At 30.3% G+C, this 25517-nt stretch overlaps 1 protein-coding gene across 3 annotated transcripts in view; it reads left to right on the forward strand.

The window, feature by feature from the left end:
• Positions 1-25517, forward strand: part of LOC140054518 (uncharacterized) — a 39822-nt gene that overhangs the window by 6539 nt on the left and 7766 nt on the right. For 2 of the 3 annotated variants that reach the window (XM_072099537.1, XM_072099539.1), the window contains 2 exons: positions 13656-13771; positions 23718-24140. In XM_072099537.1, coding sequence (XP_071955638.1) covers positions 23864-24140 — 277 coding nt within the window. In that variant the 5' untranslated portion in view covers positions 13656-13771; positions 23718-23863. Of the gene's footprint in view, positions 1-10044; positions 10205-13655; positions 13772-23717; positions 24141-25517 lie in introns of all 3 variants that reach the window. The other variant, XM_072099538.1, reaches the window with a different exon arrangement.

A 25517-nucleotide genomic window follows, 5' to 3' on the forward strand; every position in this document is an offset into this window, starting at 1 on the left:
TAAATATGTTTAGTTGCGATACTTAGAATAGACATTTCCAATACAGATTCAGAATCGCTGTTTTACCGAATCTATAATGCATATCTGATCTTTATTTGTGTAGAAGTGACTCATCTAATATAAGAATATTATGGTAAGATAGGTCACTTTAATCTAGTTTTTTAAATGCATTTTATGCATGGATTTTGCTGTAGTTCAAATTCTGTGTTGGTTCTCAGTGGCTTAACAATTTAAGTATAAGCTTCCATAAATAATTAAATTATTTCATTAATTACTGAAAATTACATTTTTATTTTTAATTAGAAAAAAGTAATCAAAAAATGAATGTTAAATAAATTAATTTTATACTATTTATTTAAAATGTTTTTGGAAGACAATACTAATATATTAAGTTGCTAAGGATTAATCTATACATTTCTTACTAAATTACATATCAATACTAAAGTAACTATCCCAATGAAATAATATATTTTTTCAGAGTTTTAATTGCTACTTAATTATGTAGTTGCTGCTTAGTTTTTAAATCCTAGTTTTGAAATATTTTAAATTTAATTTGTTTTTGTGTGTAAATAGCTAAGCTTGTACAGCTAGCTAATATAATTAATTACTATTAAGTTCTGTCTACATTATCAAACTAGTTTGATGTGGCCAAATATGGTAATGATACATACAGTATGCCCAAATATGGTAGTGATATGCCCAAATATGGTAGTGATATGCCCAAATATGGTAGTGATATGACATCATGTCCATATATGGGGACATCAAGTTCTATGATACATAGATGTGTTGTACATTTCCTGGTTTGAAGTGATTTACAGTAGTCATCTTCTATAAAGTCTTCCAGTTGCATAATTTAATTTTAACTCAATAATCAGGTTGTCTCTCTTTTCTTCCTTCCTACTTAACATTTACAGTTTGAATTCTTAAGTTCAGAAAAGCTGAATGCTTGCTACACAAAAGCTATGTCTACACTATCAAACTAGTTTGACAAAAAGTGTGCCCAAATATGGTAGTGATATGCCCAAACATGGTAGTGATATGACATCATTGTGTCCATTTATGGGCACATCGCATCAAACAAGTTAGATAGCTTTAAACAGTACAGTATAAAGAAATTTCTTTCAATATTAAGGGGTTTTTCCCTTTTTCTTCAAATATGGAAAAGCAGTAAAAATATTATAGGAAAAGGAAATCAATTAAAAAAGTTATTAATGAATGAATAAGATAATGAACAGAAGTACCGTAAGAATGTGTTGAGGTTAAAAAAACCACAAGCTTAGTAGTCTAGTGTTGCGAATGCCAAGCTACTGGAGGTTCAAATCTTTTCCGAAACATATTTTTTTGTGTAATTTAGTGAGTATATACAAAGATGTGTAGGATTAGTTTACAAACCATTTGTTCTACACTTTGTTCTTGTTATTTCACAAATATAGAATTAAAAAGAAAGTCAACAAATTTAATTTGTAAGATTTGAATCAGCGAGTCGGAAACATAAAAAGTCAGAAACTGTGTTGCATACAGTAGTCTTTGATTCACCTAGCTATACGTATCAAGGGGAAATATGGGGCTTCCTATGCCTGTAAGGGTATGGGTTATTAAAGTATGCTGTTCATAAAAGTGTACTGTAAAACTCTATCTACACTACTATCTAAAATGTGTGCCAATATATTATTATTATTATAATTATTTATTGCCAAAAACCAGTTACAAACATACAAAAACACAGAAACTAAGGGAGTAGGCAGGAACCTAAAAGTGAACCTAATCACTATAACAAGAGTTCATGTTCCGTACTCCCAAAGTAACAACAATGATATAATTATAATAAACTATATAAAAATATTTAAATAACAAATAGACGAATCAACAGCGTCAATATAGACGTGATGATGTCATATCACTACCATATTTGGGCATATCACTACCATATTTTGGTAGCTAAGCTGTGAGTACATCTGTATAGCATATTTGTAGATTCCGCTATCATGTCAATGAGGTAGTACTTAGTAGTATAGAAACTCATTGAGTTTGGTTTCAGTTATAGGCCTATAGTATTTGTTTAGTAATCTATAGAATATTCACAATGATGTTTACAGACTGAGCCATTACCCAATAGGGGTGTTCAATAGATTTTCTTCTTTTCATCCGGAGAGAACTACTTTATGTTGGTTTATCCATGTGAGCAGTGCTCAATAGACTACCAACACCACTCTTGGTATGTGTAGCTTTATCAGTTGCAAATTGGATGTAACCATTTAAAAACGCTGTAAATTCTTTTATGATGCGTCAAAATCAGTGAGCTACATTAATTGGTTTAGCAATTATTAGTAACAAAAAAATGATGTTTTACAACAATAAGTAGTTAACAACAAAAACGTTAACTAAAAAAAAATTGACATACCAAGTTTGTAGTACACTACACGATTTAGTACCTTTCATGTTGGGTTGATGTTTTTTTGGAGGTTTGCAGGATTTAACAATGCCCATTTTATAATGATATTGTCAATTTTACAAGACACATGTCATTAAAAAAGCTTCTCATAAAATTCTTTATGAATAATCATTAAAGAAGTTAGAGAGTTGAATGGCCGACAGATCAATTATTTCTTTACCATTATTACTGTATATGCAACAGTAGCATGATATAATACAAAACAATAGCTTATTGTTATCTACATTAATCCAGTTATTGTTATTTCATAGGGTCTCTATCATTACACCTAATTGGTGATAATCAACAATTTATCATTTATACTTAACAAGCTAATAAAATACCCAAATGACTGACTGCTAAGTCTGGACCTCAATCAAAGATTTTATACCGGAAGAATCAGGAAATGTTCCAAAATGCAGATTGTCTCTGATGGCGATTTTTGTTCTATTTTTATCAAAACTATACTTCCTATAAGATTAAGATGGTCTTGCAGAAAGAAATGGAACAAAAATGGAAAAATCTACGGTAATGGATAACCTGTAGTAATTGATAATTTTTTTCTAAATGTATTATTTAATGTAGTTTGTCTGCTTTAAATTGATACAGTATAACATTCTATTTTTTATAGATTGAATTTTTCAATTTTAAGGCAACATGGTTTTTCAGTTTAGTGTATATATTTCCTGTATGTAATAATAATATTTCAGTATCAATCATTGAAGAAAACAAAAATGTTTGTCTTGTTTTTATAACCAAACTTACTCAGTGTGAATAAAGTCTTCTCTTTCCCAATAAAAAAGTATGAAAAGAAATAAATTTATGAAAATAAAAAAATACTTTGCACAAGATTTGAATGTACCATATGACCTTTGATTGCAACTAAGCATTGACCTTACCACCACCTCTCAGTTGAGCCTAGGTCACATGCTTTGTAGTCTTTATTATAGGCCCATTGTTATTTACCACAAAATAACTTTATTATAAATCTGGTATTAAAATATTTTTTGGTTTTCAATTTCTTCATACATCATTTTTATTTCCGTTTACAACAAGGCCTACCTGTACGTTCAACTGAAATGTAAACTAAAAAATTTTGCTAAAACATAATTAATTGAACAAAATGATGGAACATTGATGGAGCTAATGTTGTGTTATCCTCAATGTCGAAAAAAGATTTTGGATTCATCGTCTAGACTCTCATGAGTCACCAGTCTTTGTTGTATCAATGAATTGTCTTCGGTGGCGCTACCTAGTCTTCTATTCCTAATATTTCCCTTAAATATTTAGTCATGTCATGTCACGTACGTTGTTGCGTCGTTTCACAGTTATCATTTAAACTTTTTTGGTTTTGCGATCCATATCGATTTAGTTGACTCATACATCGGGGCGATGTTCTAGGAAATGCAGTGAGAAATTGATCAGGTGTGTGTGGGTTTACGCGAGAAAAAACATTTGAAATATCTGCAATAATGTTTTTGTTTAATTTGAAATAATTAAGGAATGTTCTTTCCACTTTTGATAAAAATATAATGTATCACTACTAATGTTAATAATATCTGTTACGATCTTCAAATCTCTAAATGGGAGAAAATCATCCTATTTTTGTGTGATTTTCCATTTTGTATTGTTTGTTGAATTGTATATACCGTATATTTCGGTGTATAAGTCGCACCTGTGTATAAGACGCACCCCTAACTGAGAGTAAAATATCGGTATTTTTTATATCGTCGATGTATAAGACGCACCTTATATTTCATCAAAACAATGTTTTTTTAAATTGTAATCAATATTATTGTAATAATATATTTTGTTATATCTACAACGGCGTCCTTTATTTAGGTTTTTTGTTACCTAGGCTCGGCCGTGCCCAGCCTCAACAAGTTCTTTCTAACTTGTTATTCATGAGTTTTGCACCCGCAACAACATCGAGTGCATGACCGTGTGTGTAACACGATGTACGTGTGTGGGCTAGCCTCGCTCGATCATTTCGAGAGGGCGCACGTTTTCACGGACAATCGTATTCGATTAGTATCTATGTATCCGAGAAGTGTGTACGCTAGGTCCATGCTATAATCACCTGGAGAATATACTAGTCGAATACCGTACACCATGTGGCCGCCCAAGAAGGGCTTGCGCTAGGGGTACGGCGGTCGGCGATCGTGCGTATAACTATAAATAAATACTATTCCAATCGATTGTATGTAAACGTTTACAAATGAAATTTATCGGAGCGCCTAAAACCGCTCCATAATGAACAAATCTTTTCATCATATTTAGTATAACATCATGCTAAAATGCCTTGAAAACTAGGCAGAAGCAGGTTGCCGTTAGTTAGTATACTGTAGCTAGGCCTAGCCTACTCAGGCCTAGCAAACGAGGTGACAATAGGCCAATATGTACAATCTGTGTGGTGAGGCATTTATGTTCGGTGTATAAGACGCACCCTTAATTTAGAGGTCAAATTTGCGTGTCAAAAGTGCGACTTATACACCGAAATATACGGTACAGGTATATGGAATTTTTATTCTGAAATAAAGTGGTCAGTCAATGTAATACATGTTTTCTATCTGATAAATTAAACTGATTTTGGTTGTTGAATATTATAATAATCTAACTATACATTACGTTGGTGTTTTTTCATCTTCATGGTTTAAACTACTGTAAGCCAAGTACAATTATAGGTTTATGTCTAGACATCATTTTATTCCATAGATAATTTGATTTGATTCCATAGATAAAACGGTAAAAGACACAAAAAAATGTAGAAGGGAAGGTTTGTTGGGTTGTTATAATCCACAGGAGGTGGCTGGTTGCTTAGACTGACTTGTAAGCAGTCGCCACCTCCTCAGCCATTGTCTCATATGGAAGCGCTTGTTACTTGGCCTTGGTGGTATGTTGGTACAGGTAGAACTTGCCAATAGGCCAAGGATATTGAATAAAGACTAGGTACTGTACACATGGTAAAGGCAAGCATGAGTATTTGATATTGCAAAATTGGAGACAAATATTATACTGCAATTGGTATAGAGTACCTTGCATATTGTGGATATGCTGTATTGTGGATATGCTGTATTGTGGATATGCTGTATTGTGGATATGCTGTAGTGTGGATATGCTGTAGTGGGGATATGCTGTAGTGTGGATATGCTGTATTGTGGATATGCTGTAGATTGTAGAGGACAGTTTGGAGAGTTTGCTCCTGGTTGGTACAGTGTGCAGTGCTACTATAGAAAAAGTTGAGATGGGTGGAAGATTTTCTACTAAGCAAGAAAATATGGAATAAACACCATATTTTGAAAGTATAGCATTATCTTGCCAACAGAAACGTGTCCACAGGAACTTGTCTATATGAAAAGAATCGATTTTGAATATGGTTTTTAAGAACCTCTAATTCTGGTCTGGAACATCAAATTAATGGTTTCTGTGGAGCAGTTTTTAGCTGAAATTTTTTTTTTATAAATTGTTTTTGTAGGCAATCAGGTTTATTTGGAATTTTCCAATTTTTTTTTTGTGGGTGCTTGATAACAATTATATTGATTTAAAAAATAATAATTTAGCTATTTTTCTATAAGCAGAAGCTCATCTTTAATAATTTAATACAAATTTATATTTATAAATTAAATGACATATTTATAGTTGATATATCTGTTCTATTCTTAATTAAAGAATGTTTTACCTTCTTCATAATAGAATAGTCCATGTGATATATTCTCCTACAAACATACAACAATGGTTGAATTTTCCAGTTATACATAGCTGTGGTCAGAAACAGACAATTCCCTTATGTTTAGTTTGGCAAACAGAACTGATATTTAGAAAACAAATATTGTCTTACACTTTTTCTTGAATGTTGGTTGAGGAAATAAAACAAAAAATAATAAAAATTCTTAGCGTATTAGTTTAAATATTAAAATGGTTTTTTTCTTCTGATAATGTAAATCTTTTTTTTTTCAATTTAATTTATTTGAACAAACAAAAATTATTAATGTTTGGGTTTAATATTATGTATTATTAATAATGTTTTCATGAATTATAAAGCATTTTTATTTGCTGTGATATGAAAAATAATTTTGTTATCTGTTGAATTTATTTGAACCAGATGTTTTTAGAATAAATAATTTCTTTATTTTTTAAATATTTATATTTTATTACCTGTACAGTATTTAATTGTTATTTGCTAAGAAAATATACCTGTGTCAAGACGGGTGGCGTCATTTTTGCCAGCATGTTTTTAGATCTAACAGATTATTTTTTAATTTAAAAAATGAATTAAAAAACATACCGTCCCATTTCCATTATTCTCATACCCCATATGTGTATACAGTACTGTATACAATAGAAACAACTTTTAAGTTTCTTGTGAACTTTTTTCAATCAATCATAATATTTTTTTAGTCATAATTAATAATGATAACCACGATAGCGTGTAGTACAGGGATTTTTACCAAAAAATTGTTAATTATAAAATATGCAGTGATGAACATGATATGCTTTGATGAACATTATTTTAAATGTTTGTGATTTAATTTCATACTAAATAATAGTCATAATAATGCTAATAATAATAACATGTACTTATAAAGGATTTTTACAAAATACAAAAAAATATTAGAAAATATATTCTTTACAGTGATAAACATTAAATGGTCTGATGTACATTAAAGATATATTGTCCCCCTAAAAAATAATTTTTTAATTTTCTTTTTGTTGAATATGCCATTTTAATATCACATAATAGTAATATTCACTATGACCAAAAACTTGATAAAAAAAAAAACCCATTTTCTATCAAAAAAATGTAATTTAAAGCAAAATATACCTAAATTGTCTGGAAGACAATGGTTTTTGGTTGAAATTAACCATTGCTTCTGTCTTTTTATAAGTGAAATAATTATTTTTGATTTTTTTTTCTACAGAAGTGAATAACTTTATTAAAACTGCCAAATTGCCTATTCAAAATCTGATTTCATTAATCTTTATTTTTTTCATGTTTTTGGGGGAAAATATATCTTTAAGATTAAGTGTTTGTGATTTAATTTTATACTAAGACACAGTACATAGAGGTAAATAACAGAAACATTCAATATGATGACACACAAGTCATCTTAGTTCCATTTGGTTATTTAAATTCATTTGCTTATTGTATGATACCTTAGAGATATTAATGTAAAAAAACATTAACACGTAGATACAACTAAACGACTGTGTAATGTTACCAAACATACAGTTATAATGTGTTAAAGCTTTCTGACATCATCACGTTGGACATTATAGTCCACAGAGACCCTAAATTAAAACGTCGTGTGATGTTTAAGGGTGTTTAAATTTCCCTTTTCTTAAGAGGATGTCACATTTGTCATTATATAAACAAAAGGAAGTCGTGGGCATCGCTAGATTCTTGTATTAACAAAAGACAAATTGGATTTTAGTGTTGATGTTTTGATTTCAATTCTGAATAAATAGTCTAATAGAAATAGAAATAAAACATTATCTCAATTAAAAGATACCTTAAATTAAAGACTAACTCAAATATTGAATTTTAAAGATATTTTCCAAATTTAAGATTTTCACACCCATAAATTGCAACTACTTCAATTGACCCTTTTAGTTACAGACCCATTTAATTAAGCCTTCCTTAATCCAATTTTAAAGACCTCCCTAATTAAAAATATAAAATATCTCTATAAAGGCCTCCTTGATTGAAGATACCTTCGTTAAACACCTCCCCGGTCAAAGATACCACTTCCATTAAAGGCCTCCCCCCAATCAAAGATACCAACCAGCTCCAATAAAGCCCCCCCCCCCCCCCCCAATCAAAGATATCACCTCCATTAAAGACCTTCCCAATCAAAGATATCACCTCCATTAAAGACCTCCCAAATTAACGATTCCACCTCCAATTAAATTCTTCCAAATACATTTTTAGTTTAATATTTAGGATGATCACACAATTCCAAAACATTTTAAATAATTTAAATTTTAAAAAAATCCAAGAATGATTCTGTTATAAACGATTAGAAACCAATAGTTGCTTTGACAGTTAAATATTAGTTTCACAAGTTTAAGTTGCAAACGCGTTGAATATATTGTTATTTTACAATGGTTTTCTTCGTGATAATCTGTAATGTAACGGCAATCCCATACATTCTGATAAAACCAATAAATGATCATTCTATGATTATACAGTTTAATAGTTTAACACATCTATAAATTAATAATAATATTTATACACATAGTCACTGCAATTAATAATTAATAACAGATTACATTATTTATAGTAAGTCTGTATAAACATGTGGAGGTTATTTATTTAGTGTCATCATCACATAAATGAAGCTGACTGTGTAGGATTACCTATTCAATTATCACTACAGTAACAATATACATTAAACAAGAGCAATATTAATGTAGTTGTATTGTATACAGTTAGTATGCACTTTAGGAGATAACTTGGTTCTGTTTTTAGAACAAAATAACAACAAACTGAGGATAGAATACAGTGTAAATACACATTGGTATTTACACTGTATTAATGAATCTAAAGCTCTGTCTACACTATCAAACGTGACAAAAAAATGTGAAGTGCCCATAATGGACACGATGATATCACATCACTACCATATTTAAGCATATTCCTACCATAGTTGGACACGTTACACTTTTTTTTTGTCAAACTAGTTTGTGTGTACAGTAGACAGAGCTCAAGAAAATTAAAAACATTTTAGTCTGGGGAAAGAGTCGCTGGTTAAACTATAGAATTATGTATCACAAATTCTGATAATGCCGAACCAGATATGATATTGTTATAAACACTATACAGCAGACATCTTAATTTAAAAGGACACTATTCTGATGGCAGAATAAAGGAAAAAATACATTTTTAACATCGCTCTTTTTTAACATTTCAACAATTTTAAGTTCTTGAAATTATCCAGTGTTTGTTTCAGAGGTGAACTCTGTTAAACGTTGACTAAGTTGAAAATCGCAATTAAAATATCCATGTTTGTATTCTAATAGCGTGATAACAATGTAAAGAAGTGTATCCGCCGTGTTGCAATTGACTCTGGGTCCTTAAGATATAAACGTATAATGAAGTTGTCAACGTTCATGCATAAGACTCGTATGTTATGCAGATAAACTGTATTATTATGATTATTGTAAGTAGGAGTAACCATTTCTATGGTGTACAGTAGTAGTATTAGTACGGAATTCATTTTAAGATGGCATACACTATATGCAATATCTGATTTATTTTTTATACAGGTAGGTGACATTATGATAAATTAACAGTTCAATTATTATTATATTTATAATTATTTTAAATATTTTATTCATTTTGGCTTATGGTTCATTTTTATTAATTTTGTGTGCTTTTATTTTAAAGTAGGTAAAATAATTCTTAATTTTTATTTTATTATCACTGTATATTATTAAGCATTTTCTATGTAAAAGACGAAATATAGGAATTCCCGAAGTGCCTCGTCATTGTAGCCTATATAGGATTAGTCACTTAAATTATATTATTTTTTAATAGTTTTTGTGTTTTTAGTTGAACTCGGTAGCTCAGTATTTGTATCAATAAAATCGTTCGTTATTATTTTTGATAGGTACACAGTTTATGACAACTTTGTATGTGAAGAAGCTGATATTGTTATTTGGTACTCCTTTCCTGTTCTTCACTTGGATCTTGGCTTATTGGCTGAATTTTAGGGATAGGCTTAGAAGATCACTTGTAGAGTAAATCTTGAAGAAATTCAGTTCATATACGTAATACTTTCTTTACTACTGTATGTCACTAGAAACTAGTCAAAAGCTCTGTCTACACTATCAAACTTTATGCGACAAAAACATTTGATGTCTCATATATGAAAATGATGATGTCATATCACTACTATATTTGGGCATATCACTACCATATTTGGGCACATCACACTTTTTTTATAGTGTACAGTAGGCAGAGCTTTATGTTCACCTATAAAAATATGAGTGGCAGATTGCACTTGACATTGGATTTTAACTTTAGTATTTGAACATTATCCCTAAATCAAAGCCTGTTGCAATAAAGAAGATAGAATTGTGAGGTCATAAGACAAAGTATGGTGTACCTTTAAATATAAAAAAGATTGATTCATTATTTTAACTTTTAAAGTCACCATCATCAATGATATCAAGGTTCTATGACCAGAATGTTTGATTTAGTGACATAATGCGGGTAATATTTGACTTTTCCCTCTCTCGTTTTATTGCTGATATTTGTTGGTTAAAGAGTAATGACCTACTCGTTTACATAACTCTTTGAAATGTCAATTAAGGATTACATTAGTTTTTTATCAGCATAAAATAATCTGTACACATATACTATATTGGAATTGCAGAAAATTAAAAACAAAGAAGGAGGCCTGGATAAATTTGACAATGACATTTTGACAAACAAAAAAAAAACCGACTTATGAGCCTAAAAAAATTGACAATGACAATTTGATTAAACAAACAAAAAACGACTAATGAGGAATGGAATCTACTATAGGGTAGGTACAGTAAATCTATATTGTTAATACGCACCAACCAGAAATGTGTTACTCTATCTACTTCACCGGTACCGTTCAAGCTCTGGGTCATATTCTATCTTCTTCACCGGTATCGTTCAAGCTCCGGGTCACAAAGTTTTAGCCATTATTGAATATAACACTATGTTAGAATGAACATTTTACATGAAAAATATGTAATTTCTTTACAAAATGAACAGACGTCACATCCAGTAAATCTCAATTAGACAAATACTTTATAGTAAGAACATTTTAAAAATAATAATAAAAATAAAAATAATAATAAAAAGATTTTGAAGCGGAAAATAGACAGAAATCGGCGAAAAAATGTAAAGAATTGTTAGTTAAATAGAATTTAGGTACATTTAAAAGTGTTTTATCTTTATTATTGAACTCAATTTGTTCGTATGTGGACATTAAATTCTCAGAATATCTGATTTATATATCTAGCAAGCTTTGCATTGTTTTGTTTGTTTAACCTCAAGCTTTGCCTTTGAGAGCAGTAGACTGTTTACTTTAGCAAGGGGGAGAATAAGGAATCTATTAGAGTCAATAAAAATGCTTTACTTTATTCAAGAGCATTTTTATTATATAAATATTATTTAATTGTATTACATTTAAATATTAACTCCTAGGGAAAAAACTGTAATTTGACTAAAATCATTATAAAGAATTTTACGATAAAACTTCAAATAACAATATATCTTTTGCTTTAATTTTATCAACATATTGCAGGCAAAAAAACTGTAAAATCTATGTACAGTGCAGAGAATAGGGAGGTTTCGCAACCTTACAAATACGATAACGAAAACGGATACGTCATACATTTGTGAAACTTTTGAGCTGATCCCTATTTCATATTCGTAAAGCGTATTCGTGTTGACGAATATCACCAGTCATATTCGTAAGGCCAAATAAAAAAACATACTTGTTAAGCGTCACCGCCCGCTCCTGATTATCCAGCCGCCTCTCTTTTTATTTTTTTTTTTTTACCGATATACAACGGAAAGTTCAGCGGCCCGGCCCAGCTGCAGAGTAGGGCTCGAAATTCACGCTAGCAAACTAGCATTTTGCTAGTAGATTCTTCATAATTGCTAGTTGAAAATTTCAAAACTAGCAAATGTTTGTTAGGCTAGTGTAATTTTTGAAAAATACGTACTTTTTAGCTTAGCCAACGCTAGCCGCCGATCGCTCTATGTCGACAACGGCAATTTGGTGAAAACAATTGTTTCATTTACACGCCGCCGATTTACGTCAAGGAAACGCGAATAGCACCGTGAATCATGTAATGTGGTAAACAGCAAGCTTTTTCCCCAACACATTAAATCATGTGCATTTAGTACGTCGCTGAGGATTACATCATCAGTCACGTGATTACAGAATACGCGATTATCAATTTAGGGATTTAACGGAATAAATATTTTGCCTACACAGTGGTCGAAGCGCGTTTTTTTATAGGTTCGTATTAATATAGGAAACACCCCATACATAATGGACTCTACCAATTTTGCTTACGATGATCTCGCGCTCGAGATCGGCACACCACGAGGTCCTGTTGGGCGATGGGTTTCCTTATGCCTGGTTTACCTGTGGAATAATTACATACACTTTTTGCATCACAACTTTAAATACTGATTTACACAGCAATTGGCAAAGGATTCATCAAAGAAGAATGAATACGTTGAATAAAAATTCACTTAAGAAATGCCGTAAGCTGTTTTCAAACTATAAATCAGCCCACTATTTAGTATTATTGCGACCAAATCATGCTTCTCGCGCGATAGGGAATTTCCTGGATAGATGAGTCGAGCGAGAGACGGCGGATGGCCGATGAGTGAGGCGGGGGTAGCAGCTTGGACGGATTAGTTAGCCTAGGGCCTACAATTTCGCTTGGTGGCAATTAAATTTAATGTTTTAATTACGTCTGGATATAAACAATACAAAACTCAATTTTGTCATAGGCAATATTATTTCATACATAGTCAATTTTGTTCTGTTTCGCATTTTAAAAGTTTGACGTTTCGTCCTAAAAAAAGTGGGCCAGAACGTCCACCGCGCAAAAATATACCTCCACAAAAAGGGAAAAAAAAAAAAAAACCGTCCCCCCGCCCCTGAAAATTTATGAGGGTGTGACGCTTAACAAGTATATTTTTTTATTTGGCCTAACTACAAAACGAGTATAGTTTTTGATCTATTTTGCACATTTTGCATTTGAATCAGGAATGATTCATGATTATAATATAATTAATTTACTAAAATGCCAAGTAAATTTTGATAAATAGCAGTTTTTAAAGTTCTCACTCGCTTTTATGTTACGCTAGGCCTAGGCAGCCAAGCACCAAGCAATACGTACCTGCGCTTCGCTCAAATTTACCGCAGTCATATTTTGGACGGCGCCCTCAATATTTCGTTGCCATGCGAAACAGATTTTTTTATGGCTTACGAAAACGAATACGTGTGTGTGACGTATCCGTTTTCGTTATCGTATTCGTAAGATTGCGAAACCTCCCTAATGTTTAAAAGTGACAATAATAATTTATTCACCAGACTTTAAATCAAAATACAAATTAAAATATAATATATTCAATTTCTTTTTAACTATTGCAGTTTCTGATCATATGGTTATATTTTTTCTTGTTTTTATGTTTTTCTTGATTTTTTTTCTTTTTCAGTTACCTTCGTTGGACTCTTCCATTTTTTCTGACATTATTTAATGCTTTTAGTTACCATGACGACGATATAAATTACTATATAACTGGCAGAGTTTATATAATAATCATCATGTATGGTAAGTACCAAATATATTATTGTCATACAGTATTATTTGATACATTTCTTATGTTATTATTTCTCCTTTATTAATTGAGCCTTTTTAAACAGCATTTATAATATAAGTCTGGTGTAAAGAGGCTATGTTATAATATTAGTCTGGTGCAAAGAGGCTACTTTAGGGTCATTTTGAGGTCAGTTAGATCCTATATTGATTATGTTTATGGAATGATTTTAGCTGAACTCTGGATATGAAACATATTGACATTTGATATTTAGCGTACTTAGCAATATTGTCTGGTTTGTTTGTATCATTAATTGTTAATTTATTTCCTCAACAGAAAATATTTGGTTTAATTACAACTAGATAACCTTTTTTTGTGCCTTTTATTGGCTTTGTTAAAATAGGTTGACATTTTTTACGTACTTGAAGGTGCTACTGTAACTAATACAATGCTTAATCAATTACGATATTTAGTAATTACATTACTAATCAGAATTAAAGTTCTTCATCTTCATTGTCGTAAGTTTCACAATCAACAAATTGATTAATTAGGAGGCCTAAAAAAGCCTACTTTAAGTTGTGGCAAGTGTGACATTGACTGTGTATACAGTGTTAGTACACCTGAGTAACCCCCTACTCATCTCTAAGAATGTACTACAGTAGATTCTTTTGAGCATTTTGTGTACATCAAATCAAATCAAATCAAATCTTTATTCATTCCATATAAAATAAATTGTACATGGAAAAATTGTTTTCCTCGACAGAAAAATAGGGTAAAACATTCATAATTACATCATACATAGAACAAATTTACAATTTAAAAACATTAATTAAAACATCCATCAACAGTAAAACTTTAAAATATATATTGCATGTGCGCTATTATGATCTACAGTAACAATCTTTGAGTTAAAGATATGAGTTGAATTTGGTAGAAAAGACAGTCGGTTTCTTGACGTATCAGCTCTATACATTAAATGGTTCATAGTCCTTATCCAAGAAGGATAGTTGATATTATGTTTAATGTTTGATTGTTAGTATTGTTGTAATACAATTGTTAAATATTGTTCATTGAATTATTTCTAACTAATAATATACTTTATGATTTGTAAGTTGGAATAATTGTTGAATTTTATTGTTTTTGAAAATTGTTTGATTATTATCTAAATTATTGTTAATTTTTTATTTTTGCTAACACTAAAGGAAGAAAGCTTTACTAGCATGATGGGCCCTAAATGGGTGTTTCACCTTGGAATTTATGTTAGGTTGGCATGGTAGTACAGATAGAGTCCTGTACAAGTAGAATCGGCATAGCCTAACCAAAAGCTACTTTGCCACCAGTTTGTCACGCACCAGTGAACACCAATACACAACTACTGCAGTATACAAGCAAACAGTATTAAAGAATCGCTGCTTAGTTCTTTATCTTCCCTTTTCATAGTATCAAATTTCATTTGTTTATTTGTTTCATTAATAATTTCAATGACTGTCAATATTGCCATGGTTAGGTCAGTTCTCTGGTATTAGGTCAGAGGTCACGGATGTATGCTATTAAGACTCTAGCGTTAATGTAAACAAAGGTAGTTTGAATGATAGCTGTATTGCAAAATTTATTAAATGACTTTGTATTTCTTGTCGTTGATAAACGATGTTCTACTTTATACCAATACCCAGTGCGTAAAGATCTAGCTTTGACGTGCTTGCCTACCAATCCCAACGTCTGGGGTTCAATTCTGACCTAGTGCCAGGGTTGTAACTCACGAATCTTTAACTCCACTCCCTAAGCCTCAAATGAGACTTAGTTTATAAGCACGATAAATTATAAAATAGTTTATCCATCCTGTAATTGGCAAGTTACTTGCTGTTGGATGCATATGAATTACAAAACGAACAAATACCTCTATGCCTTCAATTCCCGATATCAGGGGGGCCTGGGTATGACAATTTGGTCGGATAATATTATATATAATTTTAGATATTTCCAGATATATTTCAAATTCATGCCTGTACAGTACCTGAGGTTTAACAATGGAATAATAAAATATTCGATAATATTCGGACAATAGAATTTACCAAAGTCTTGTATTTAAATTTAGCCTATAATCTATAGATTATTATACTTTAGCATGGGATTATAATATATTCCACTACTAGCATTAAAACTAGTTCAAATTATTCCAACTTCATTATCGATGAATCATCCTATGATCAGTAAAAATAAGGGGGAGCTAGTTGCTACCTATTAGTGATGATATCACAGATTTCCTATGCCTGAATCATATAAGGTATTGTATACTGTACTTAGCAAGAAGACATTCAGAATGTTAAAACAAACAAGTTTGCTGAAGAGCTTAGTATGTGATGCTCATCATCAATTTAGCCTTCAAGATTTACACATTTTTCATTTGCATCTAAAGTACATATTCAAGGATTTGAAATAAAATTAAATTGTTTCTTTAGTTCAGTAAATGTACCAGCAATGATAATTTTCTTGTAGTGTTATATTGTTAATATAATATAATTCACCAAAAGCGATGTCTAGTTTTATATTCAAAAGGACAGAAGCATAAAGGAAACTGTTTCACACCAAAGCTCATATGGCTGAAAAAAAAACTGCATATGCGCAAACCCAAAACACGTCTGGGAGAAGACACTCTATACTAATATTATGCAAGACAATAAATAATAATTAAAACTGTTACGTCAACTATTTCTTTTTACAATTATTGTTCTTGTGGCTTATTATAATTCATAAAAGAGTAATTCTCGGTTTTTTAAATTTCATTATTGCACTTGTTGCGTTTGGATTTTTTGTTACCAGAGCAATTTCTTTTTATCCTCAAAGCAATACTGTACATACACATACTTTATTACAATGTACTGTAAGCCTGCAGCTCAAACCATAGTATACTGTACATTAATAATAGCGTGCACAAATTATAGCCAAAAATGAAAGCCAATTTCTCTATTACCGAAATATACTAACTTGAATCAAATCTGCCCCTTACTAATCCTTAAATACCAATTTTCAGTAGTTCACTTTTATTTATATCAGAATCAGTTTGGGAATATATACAGTATCCTTGCATGGGGTTGCCATACAGAGGTCATATAAATGTCAAAAGCTGGCCAGGTAATTTTGATGACCTTTTAAAATAGGAAGTCGGGAGTAATTGAATATTCTTTTTTGGCCTCATTTATCTATAAATTGTATGCATGATTACCAAAGCGTGGTGCTACTATAATAATGTTTTAATGTTGAATGTTTTATGAAATGAATTTCTATCAATTTATTTTATTTTTTCGATAATAATAAATCATTGGGCAAAAACAACACGAATGAAATCACCCGTAGAAAGTATTGTAATTTTTGTATTAAACTATTTTGAGGAAAAAACAAAAATTATCATCTTTTATTATTGGAAAATGTAACATTATGTGTAGGTGAACTTAGTGTGAAAGAAAAAAATATTAAAAATTACATTATTAAATATTTTTTTTAATCTTTATCAATTGAAACACAGAAGTTAATTTCAGCGAAATTGTAAATTGTCACATACTGTAGACATTGATAAACTTTATTTATCAACAAATTGAATATTATTTAAATACCTGATATCTTTCTTGTCTCTTTATGGGGAGTTACTGTAGACTTCAAGTATTATTTTATATGAATTTATTCAGTGAATCTTCTGGTATGATGTGTTCATATCAATACAGATTATATTTCATTTTAAAATTTGGTCGGTAAAACTGTCTAATTAGATTTTTAGAAGATTTGTAAATATTTTTTTATAAATAATTTTCAATTTGACCACAGCACATTTTGATACCCAACGTGTGGTATTACTTGGAAATGAAGCAAAGTTTATACTTGAATGTGACTCAAAGGGATATAATGGCGTATAAATATTTTCATACTTCCATTTGGTCATATGGACTTAATTTTCCAATTTGCAAAGGATATGCTAATGTTGAGATGATAAAAAAAGAAAGAAATCAAATTGAAAACCAACAAGAATCATCCGTATTAGAATAATTTCAGTTGCGTGATCGGATGTGTTTAGCAGGCTGCGGGTAAACGTTTTCTTATAAGTTTTTTTGTTATTAAAACAAACTCTTAAAAAAATATACTTGACACACGGTATAAATAAATTAAAAGAAAGCAGAATGGAAGATACATCGCAATCATTTGATTAGCGATCACTTCCACCCTTGACTTGGCGAGGAAGGGTCATCTAAGCGGCTTTCTTATTGACCTAGTGACAATTTCCACCCTTGATGTGAGCAGGGGTCAGGAAGGGTCAACTGACTGACTTCCGTATAGACTTACTGACTGCATTGTATCTACAGTACCCCTAGATGTGAGTAGGGCATTGGGTAGTGTCGGTTATTTTCACCCTTGGCATTTTCTTTGTCGGGATTTTTTTTCAAAACTTATATTTTAAAGATTGGAGGATAAAAGGACGGTCTTTTTGATTAATTTATGTTTTTTTTCTGACTTTCTTCCTTCTAAATTGAAGCAATTAAAAAGAATTTGTAATTTTGAAACCAACATTTTATACTATCACTTTTGTGGTTTATCTAAATTATTATTTTTTTTTTTTGGAAAAAATTGTTGTAAAAAAAACCAACAAAAACTAGAATTAAAATCTATCATAAAATTCAAAGTACGGTAGCATTTAAATTATTTTTTGGGAAAAATTTGTTGTTAATAAAAACCAACAAAAACTAGAATTAAAATGCATCATAAAATTCAAAAAGTACTGTAGCATTTAATTTTGGTTAAAATTCAGTATTTTTTCTCCCAATTTTTAAAAAAGAATTAAGCATCAATGTCACCTTATCGCATAATATAACACATTATTATTATTGGAAGCATTTTAGCGACTAGCGTCATTGATCGAATGTTGACCTTTTAAAGCACAGTCCTACGCTTTCTCCCGTACCATATGCCAGATGTTTACACCATTAAAATAATGATAAATGCTAAAATTGATAAAGTATTGCTGAATAGAGAAAAATATCATGATGAGTATACTACAACTGTGGAATGGGAGAAAGTGTGGTCAAAGGAAAATAATGAAAACAGTGGTTTGAGGCACATAGATGACTACCACTACCAGTATTAATTTTTTTTTTTGCTAATAATATACTACAGTGATCATCTCAACTAGATACAATACATGTTGGATAGAATTAAATGAAGTTACAGAATATTATAGGATTTTCCTTGTGGTAATGGTATACATATAATATACAGTAGTGTGTATTTTGCTCATTTCGGTTAAAAAATGAAGGAAAGAGTGTTAATTCAGAGTTGTGAAATCAAACATTGTACTCTGTCAAAAGTGTGACAAGCTACAAATGTAATGTTAGATCTATCTTGTATTTCACAAATTAAATCCTGAGAATTTAAATTACAGTATTAGTTTAAAATATCCAGAAATATTTACTTTTTAGTATTTTACAAATATTTGTGATTGGCTAAAAGTAAACTTAATACAAAAAAATCTTTTTAAATAGTTTTACTTTTTGAAAATTGTTTGTATAGGAACTAAAAGGCGGTATTACAGTATATAGTAAAGTACACAAATGATTAATTAATTCATTTGAAAGGCCTTTAAAACAACTTAAGCTCTGTCTACACTATTATACAAGTTTGACAAAAAAGTATGATGTGCCCAAATATGGTAGTGATATTCCCAAATATGGTAGTGATATGACATCTTTATGTCCATATATGGGCACATCACTTTTTATTGTCATGTAAAGTTTGATAATGTAGCCAAGTCTTTAGTTATCACATCTTCATCTGTGGCAAAGATTTTGATTTTGATAAATCAGTCTGGAATCGTCTTTAGATTATTTTGCAGCATAGCATCTTTTGATGACAATAGCGATGACTGTTTGTTGCAATAATGATCACCATGCTATACATAGTGATTTCATAATGTATGTCGTGCTATTAAAGAATGCTGCGTATTCATCGTTTTGCAAAATGAACTCGTAATCAGACAGAAATACGTAAACTAATTGTATCATTTCTTTTAGACTGCCAAACATTTTTTTGGCCATCATTTATATTTTCTGTGATATGTAATGTTTCTTGTTACAATGCAATTTTTATTTCGGCAAAATTCTTCCTGTTTCTACTCATTTTACCTGTTTTCTTTGTCATTTTTTACATTTCATCATTTCTACTTTCCAATGTCAATTTATTATTATTATTCCAAAAATCAATAATTGATAATATTTGTATATATTTCTTGTTCAATTTGGAGATTTATTTAATTGTTACTGTATAAATGCAGAAAGCTGCTCAGCTGCAAATAAACACCTACTGTGTGCGTAGCTCACATTACCTTTGACCTATAATTATTACAGAAATCATCAAGTAATTAATATTATTCATGTATGTTAGTATGCAATATATAGCTCACATGACCTTTGACCTATAATTATTACAGAAATCATCAAGTAATTAATATTATTCATGTATGTTTGTATGCATATACAGCTCAGATGACCTTTGACCTATAATTATTGCCAAAATCATAAGTAATTATTGATATTATGCAGTAAATATCTTGTTGCAAATGTACCTGAGCAATTAGGTCATATCGTCAGGTTTATACCATATATATTTTTATCTCCCGGGTAACAAAAGCTTAAAATGAATTGGACAAGACTTAATACGATGTGTACTACCTGGTCACTGGATTGATAATTATTACAAGAGAGACGACAAAGACGATGACAACGCTTTAGCACTTACAATAGTTGACATATATCGTATCTATAAGTTGCAGGAATAAACAGTAGTAATTGTAATATACCAAGTAGTTCTCAAATGCAATGTTCTGTCTTTAATAATTATTTATTATTATCGAAATCCATGTAATCATTAACATTATTTATTTATCATTTATTATTATTTATTTATTTATTTATTTGGATTTACACCTTTAGGGTCGTGAGGTGCTTTCCCGATTAATCGTACGATCAAAACGGTACTGGGTAAGGGGGCACACTTATACAGTGGTACAAAGATGCATCCTTTAAAATAACAATATAATATTTAACTTGTATAAATTACAGTATTGATGAGTTGAGTTAAAGAATTTAGCACCTAATTATTACCCAAGAATATATTAGTGGGTCATGTATTGGGTCATTCAATCATACTCATTAACCAATTATTACGTTTGTAGTCTCTGTCAAGCTTTAAAAATTAAATGTGTTTTAATTAAATCATTTACAGTAATTTGTTTATTTAAATTTTTAAATGTTTTAATATTAACTGATCATTTAAGGCTCTTGACAAAACATACAAAAAATACATTTAATCATCATAATATTTATTGGTCCGTCATAAAATATATGAAAATATAAAAATGGCGTACAAACAAAACTACAAACATTAAAATGTTCCAATAAAATTTCTCCCCCAAAATAAAATACAATTTCATTATTTAACATTTATTATACTTGTTGTATCAACCAATTAAAATGCCTCGCTCTCTGCCTTTTTTTTATATCAGATTGTGCAATATATGTAGCAATTTTGTTACGTTTCTTTCCCTTTATTGGTATATTAAGTGGATAATGTTTGTTAACCTATTGCAACAAGTAAAACTAACTGCAGGTTATTACTTGATATACTGATCAATAGACTATCAGCAAAGCGTCCATTCATCAAAAATTAACCCTATTTAAGTACTAACCATACCGACTGCGTGGGTCTATGCCTCCGAACAAAACGTTAAGAAAACCTCAATATGTGTCAACAATGAAGCCATTGTGACAAGCACGATGGCAGGAATAGATTCAGTGTTGTGTAGTTTGTGTTTAGGTAAAAACCGATTTACAAAGAATCAATTTTCAATAGAGGAGCTTTGTGAAAATAGCATTTAGTATTACTGACATTGCATATAAATTAATTGTATGATAATTGGTGTATCAGAATAGGTGTTCTCATAAAAGAAGTTTTAAGCCTATCTATTAAAGAGACCTAACTGTTGTTAATTGAAATATCACCTAATAACTGTATCATGTCACTGTGTTATACTGTAGATCTCTTCTGTTGCTTTCTTTATTGTTGATTAAATATAAGGATTGTCAGCTCCCTTCCCCTCCCCAAAAAAAACCTTGGTTCCCACTAAAGATTCAAGGACGTAGCTGCAATATATATGAGTGATTTGACCAATCAAAAGCGATGGTATATTTAAATTGTTTCTTCTTTAGTGGGAATTCGAAGCATAAACCTAGTGTTGACCCAAATTCAAACGTCTGGTTTTGTGCAAAGTCTTCTCGGAACTCATTTCAAAGTTTGGACGATTTCCAAAATACTGTACAAAAAACAACAAATCTTGAATTTGATTTTTGATAGACAAAATGAGAGTATGTTGACTGACTTTCTTGTTTTCCAATTTCATGTAATTTTTATATGAATAAATTTGAATTGATAAATTTTACTGGTACCATTAAATTTAATACTCTGTCTGTACAAATAAAACAATAGATTTTTTCAAGGACAGAAAGAATCTTTTCAATTAAATATAATCTGCAAACTGGGGTTACGACGCGCTACTGAACCCATGTTACATACATAGCGCCTAGTACAACAGTATGTGTACAGTGTGTGCTGCAGTACACAGCATAGTACGGCACATATCATTTGTTGATATACCGTATGCAGCACACCAACACTATTTTGCTAAATTAACCGCTACGCATAGCTTTAATGACCTGCATGACTTTTGACCTCTGATAGATACTGTAATTGACAGAAATTATGATGATCTTATATGTTGACTGTTTAGGTTTATAATGAATGAACTAAGCCGCCAAGATACAAATGTAATGATAAAAGTAAAGAAATTATATGGCACCTATAAAACAGATCACTACTGTCAGTAGTATCAATTATTAAATTGATATCAATATAATTGGGATATCTTATTTAGTATTGTAAAAAGTTAATTATACAAAAAATTAATTAGTTTGTCCATACTTAACAATAATTGTACCGGTAGTCAGTCATAATCTCATATTTATTTTTTTAAACACAAATTTTGAAAGATGAAAATCACATGATGTATTTTCTTTTTTCGCTCATGAGGACGATTAAAGCATATTGATCGAAACGTCGAGAAACTCAACAGTTCTTTTCAGAACTAATATATTTGGTGTACCACAAAATTTGTATCAACATTTTCTTTTTAAAAAGTTTTATAAAAAAATGATCATGGCGTTAAATTAATATTAGGTTCCTAAGAAAACGTTATTTAAAAGTCACAGTGCATAACTACATGCAAAGTGTTGAGCTGGTAAACTTGTACTTTTCTATCATTTTATTTGCTATGTAAATTGGCCTTCTTGCATTATTGACCATCAAATCAATATTATCCATATAAAAGGTTACCTTTAATAACAATACAAGCATTGTATCATTGACCCAACAGCACCGTCTCCAATTACAAACTGACTGCACTTCATTTTTTATTAGAATATCAAATTAGTTATAATACTGTTATGTGTAGAGATTAATAATAAAATGGATTGAATTCTTTTATTCACTTTATTTGTCAAATTTACTAACCAATTATGCCATTTTCAAGCGCGAAATAATACTACAAAAATTTAAACCATAGTTGTTGTGATCTGGTACTTTAATAAGCCCATAGATATGGATATCATTTTGTTGTAATTGAGTGTTAGCTCTGTCTACAGTATCAAACTTTATGTAACAAAAAATGTGATGTGCTCGTATGGACATGATGTCATATCACTACCATATTTAAGCATATCACCACCATATTTGGGCACATCACATTTTTTTTGTCAAACTAGTTTGATAGTTTAGTGGTTTACATTGGATGAATCAATCAATGTAATAAAATTTATTGAATAGTAGAATAAATAAAAACAATAATTAATGAAAATTATTATTTTTCAGGTTGAATCCAAAGGAATACTAGGAGTTACATACTGTGTACAGTTGAAAAGTCCAAATTAATTTTTGTTATATTTGAAAATGAGAAAAACAAAGTTGCTCTTTGAATCTGAACAAATTCAATAGTGTGTCACCTAGCAACTATAAACATGGGGGAAGAACTGAAGAGGCTTACTGCTTTAGTAAATAACACAGAGAACAAAGTGAATAATGATAGTATTATCACGGCAAGTGTCGGCCTCAATCCTAATGGATTAAAACAAGATAAAGACGATGAAAACGGACAACTTGCGACTTTAATAAATACACATAGACCTTCACTGGAAAATAAAGGAGAAAAACGGAAAATTGATGAAATAAAGGAAGAAGGAACGGAAGATGATGATTCTGTTTTTTTACCAAATGATAGGAATAATGAAGATGGAGGTAATGTATTTTTCCAACTTAAAAAAAATATATATTTCGTGCCTAGCTTACCTGGATAAACCGATTAGCCTATTTTCTCCGAGAAGAGAGCTAAAACTCGAATATCTAAAATACCCCTGACAGATAATGGTACATTCCATGAATCCTGCCCTCAAGTGGAAACATCCCATCACAATTTATTTACTTTAATTTATTTTAAACATCTATTTGGAGGAGTAGCCATGGCCTATCAAATTAAGATGAGCCTTTTATATGATGTACACAATATGCAAAAGTCACGTTTCTGAATCTTAAAAATCCCATCACAGTCCATCAATTTTAATCAACAAATTAAAAAAAATAAAATTGGCAGACTTCAGGAATATGAGGTTTTTGTCTATTTAATAAAAAATATTTTGCAACAAAATGAATGCAATCTGAAATGTCGCTACGGGTGAGGAACAACAAAACGTAGGATTTTGTAAATGGTTTGCAAATGATTGAAAAATGAATGAATTCCTTCTGTAATGAATGAATTTCTTCTGAAATGGTTTATTAAAATTCATACATTAAATTCAGTTTTATATTATTCAACTCTTAATTATCCCACTGTGAATTATTTAGAGAACTATCATCTATTGAGAACTCTTAATAAACAAAGAAAGAAAACAAAAAAATTGTGCAATATTTATTATATTAAGTATTCATGCATCCTCTTAGGTATCAACACTATCATGGCAATCATAAAAAGCACTGAACATCCAATTAATTTGTTGCTATTTCTTAGATTAGCTGTGCCAACGTGTAGATGCCGATCTAACTCAGCACCATTATCTCGTACTGTGACGACAACTGTAGCTTGGTCACGTGACTCGGCCACGTTTAGTCTCATGATCACCTGTATATGCTACAATGTTGTTTTAACAATCAATGTGGCAAATTATTCGATCAATGATCTGTAAATAAATATAGTTAAATATTTTATTACATGGGTAATTATAATATAATTTCAATATAAGTTTATTTTTTCACAATATAATATTAACAATTAACATACAGGATAATAAACAATGAAGTAATCATATGGAGCAAGGGTCATATAAGTCTAAAATACTTTAAGTTTGATTCAGCCTAAGATACGAAAAGGAAAAAAATACATAAACTCATAATAAATAAAAGAAATCAAAGCTAAAATTTGTATTTAAAGCACTTTATCCGATCGTAACTGGTCTTATGAATAGACTATTTAAAGTTCATTATATCTTGAAAGTAAATAATAATTCATTACTACATTTACATTATGTAATAATGTGATTATTATTGGTTAAATGAATCAAAATTTATATTTTTATTTATGTATCATAAATTTCATCGGTATTTTGGTGTATTTTCTACATC

The sequence above is a fragment of the Antedon mediterranea genome, chromosome 7, assembly GCF_964355755.1.
Source record: "Antedon mediterranea chromosome 7, ecAntMedi1.1, whole genome shotgun sequence".
Taxonomy (NCBI): domain Eukaryota; kingdom Metazoa; phylum Echinodermata; class Crinoidea; order Comatulida; family Antedonidae; genus Antedon; species Antedon mediterranea.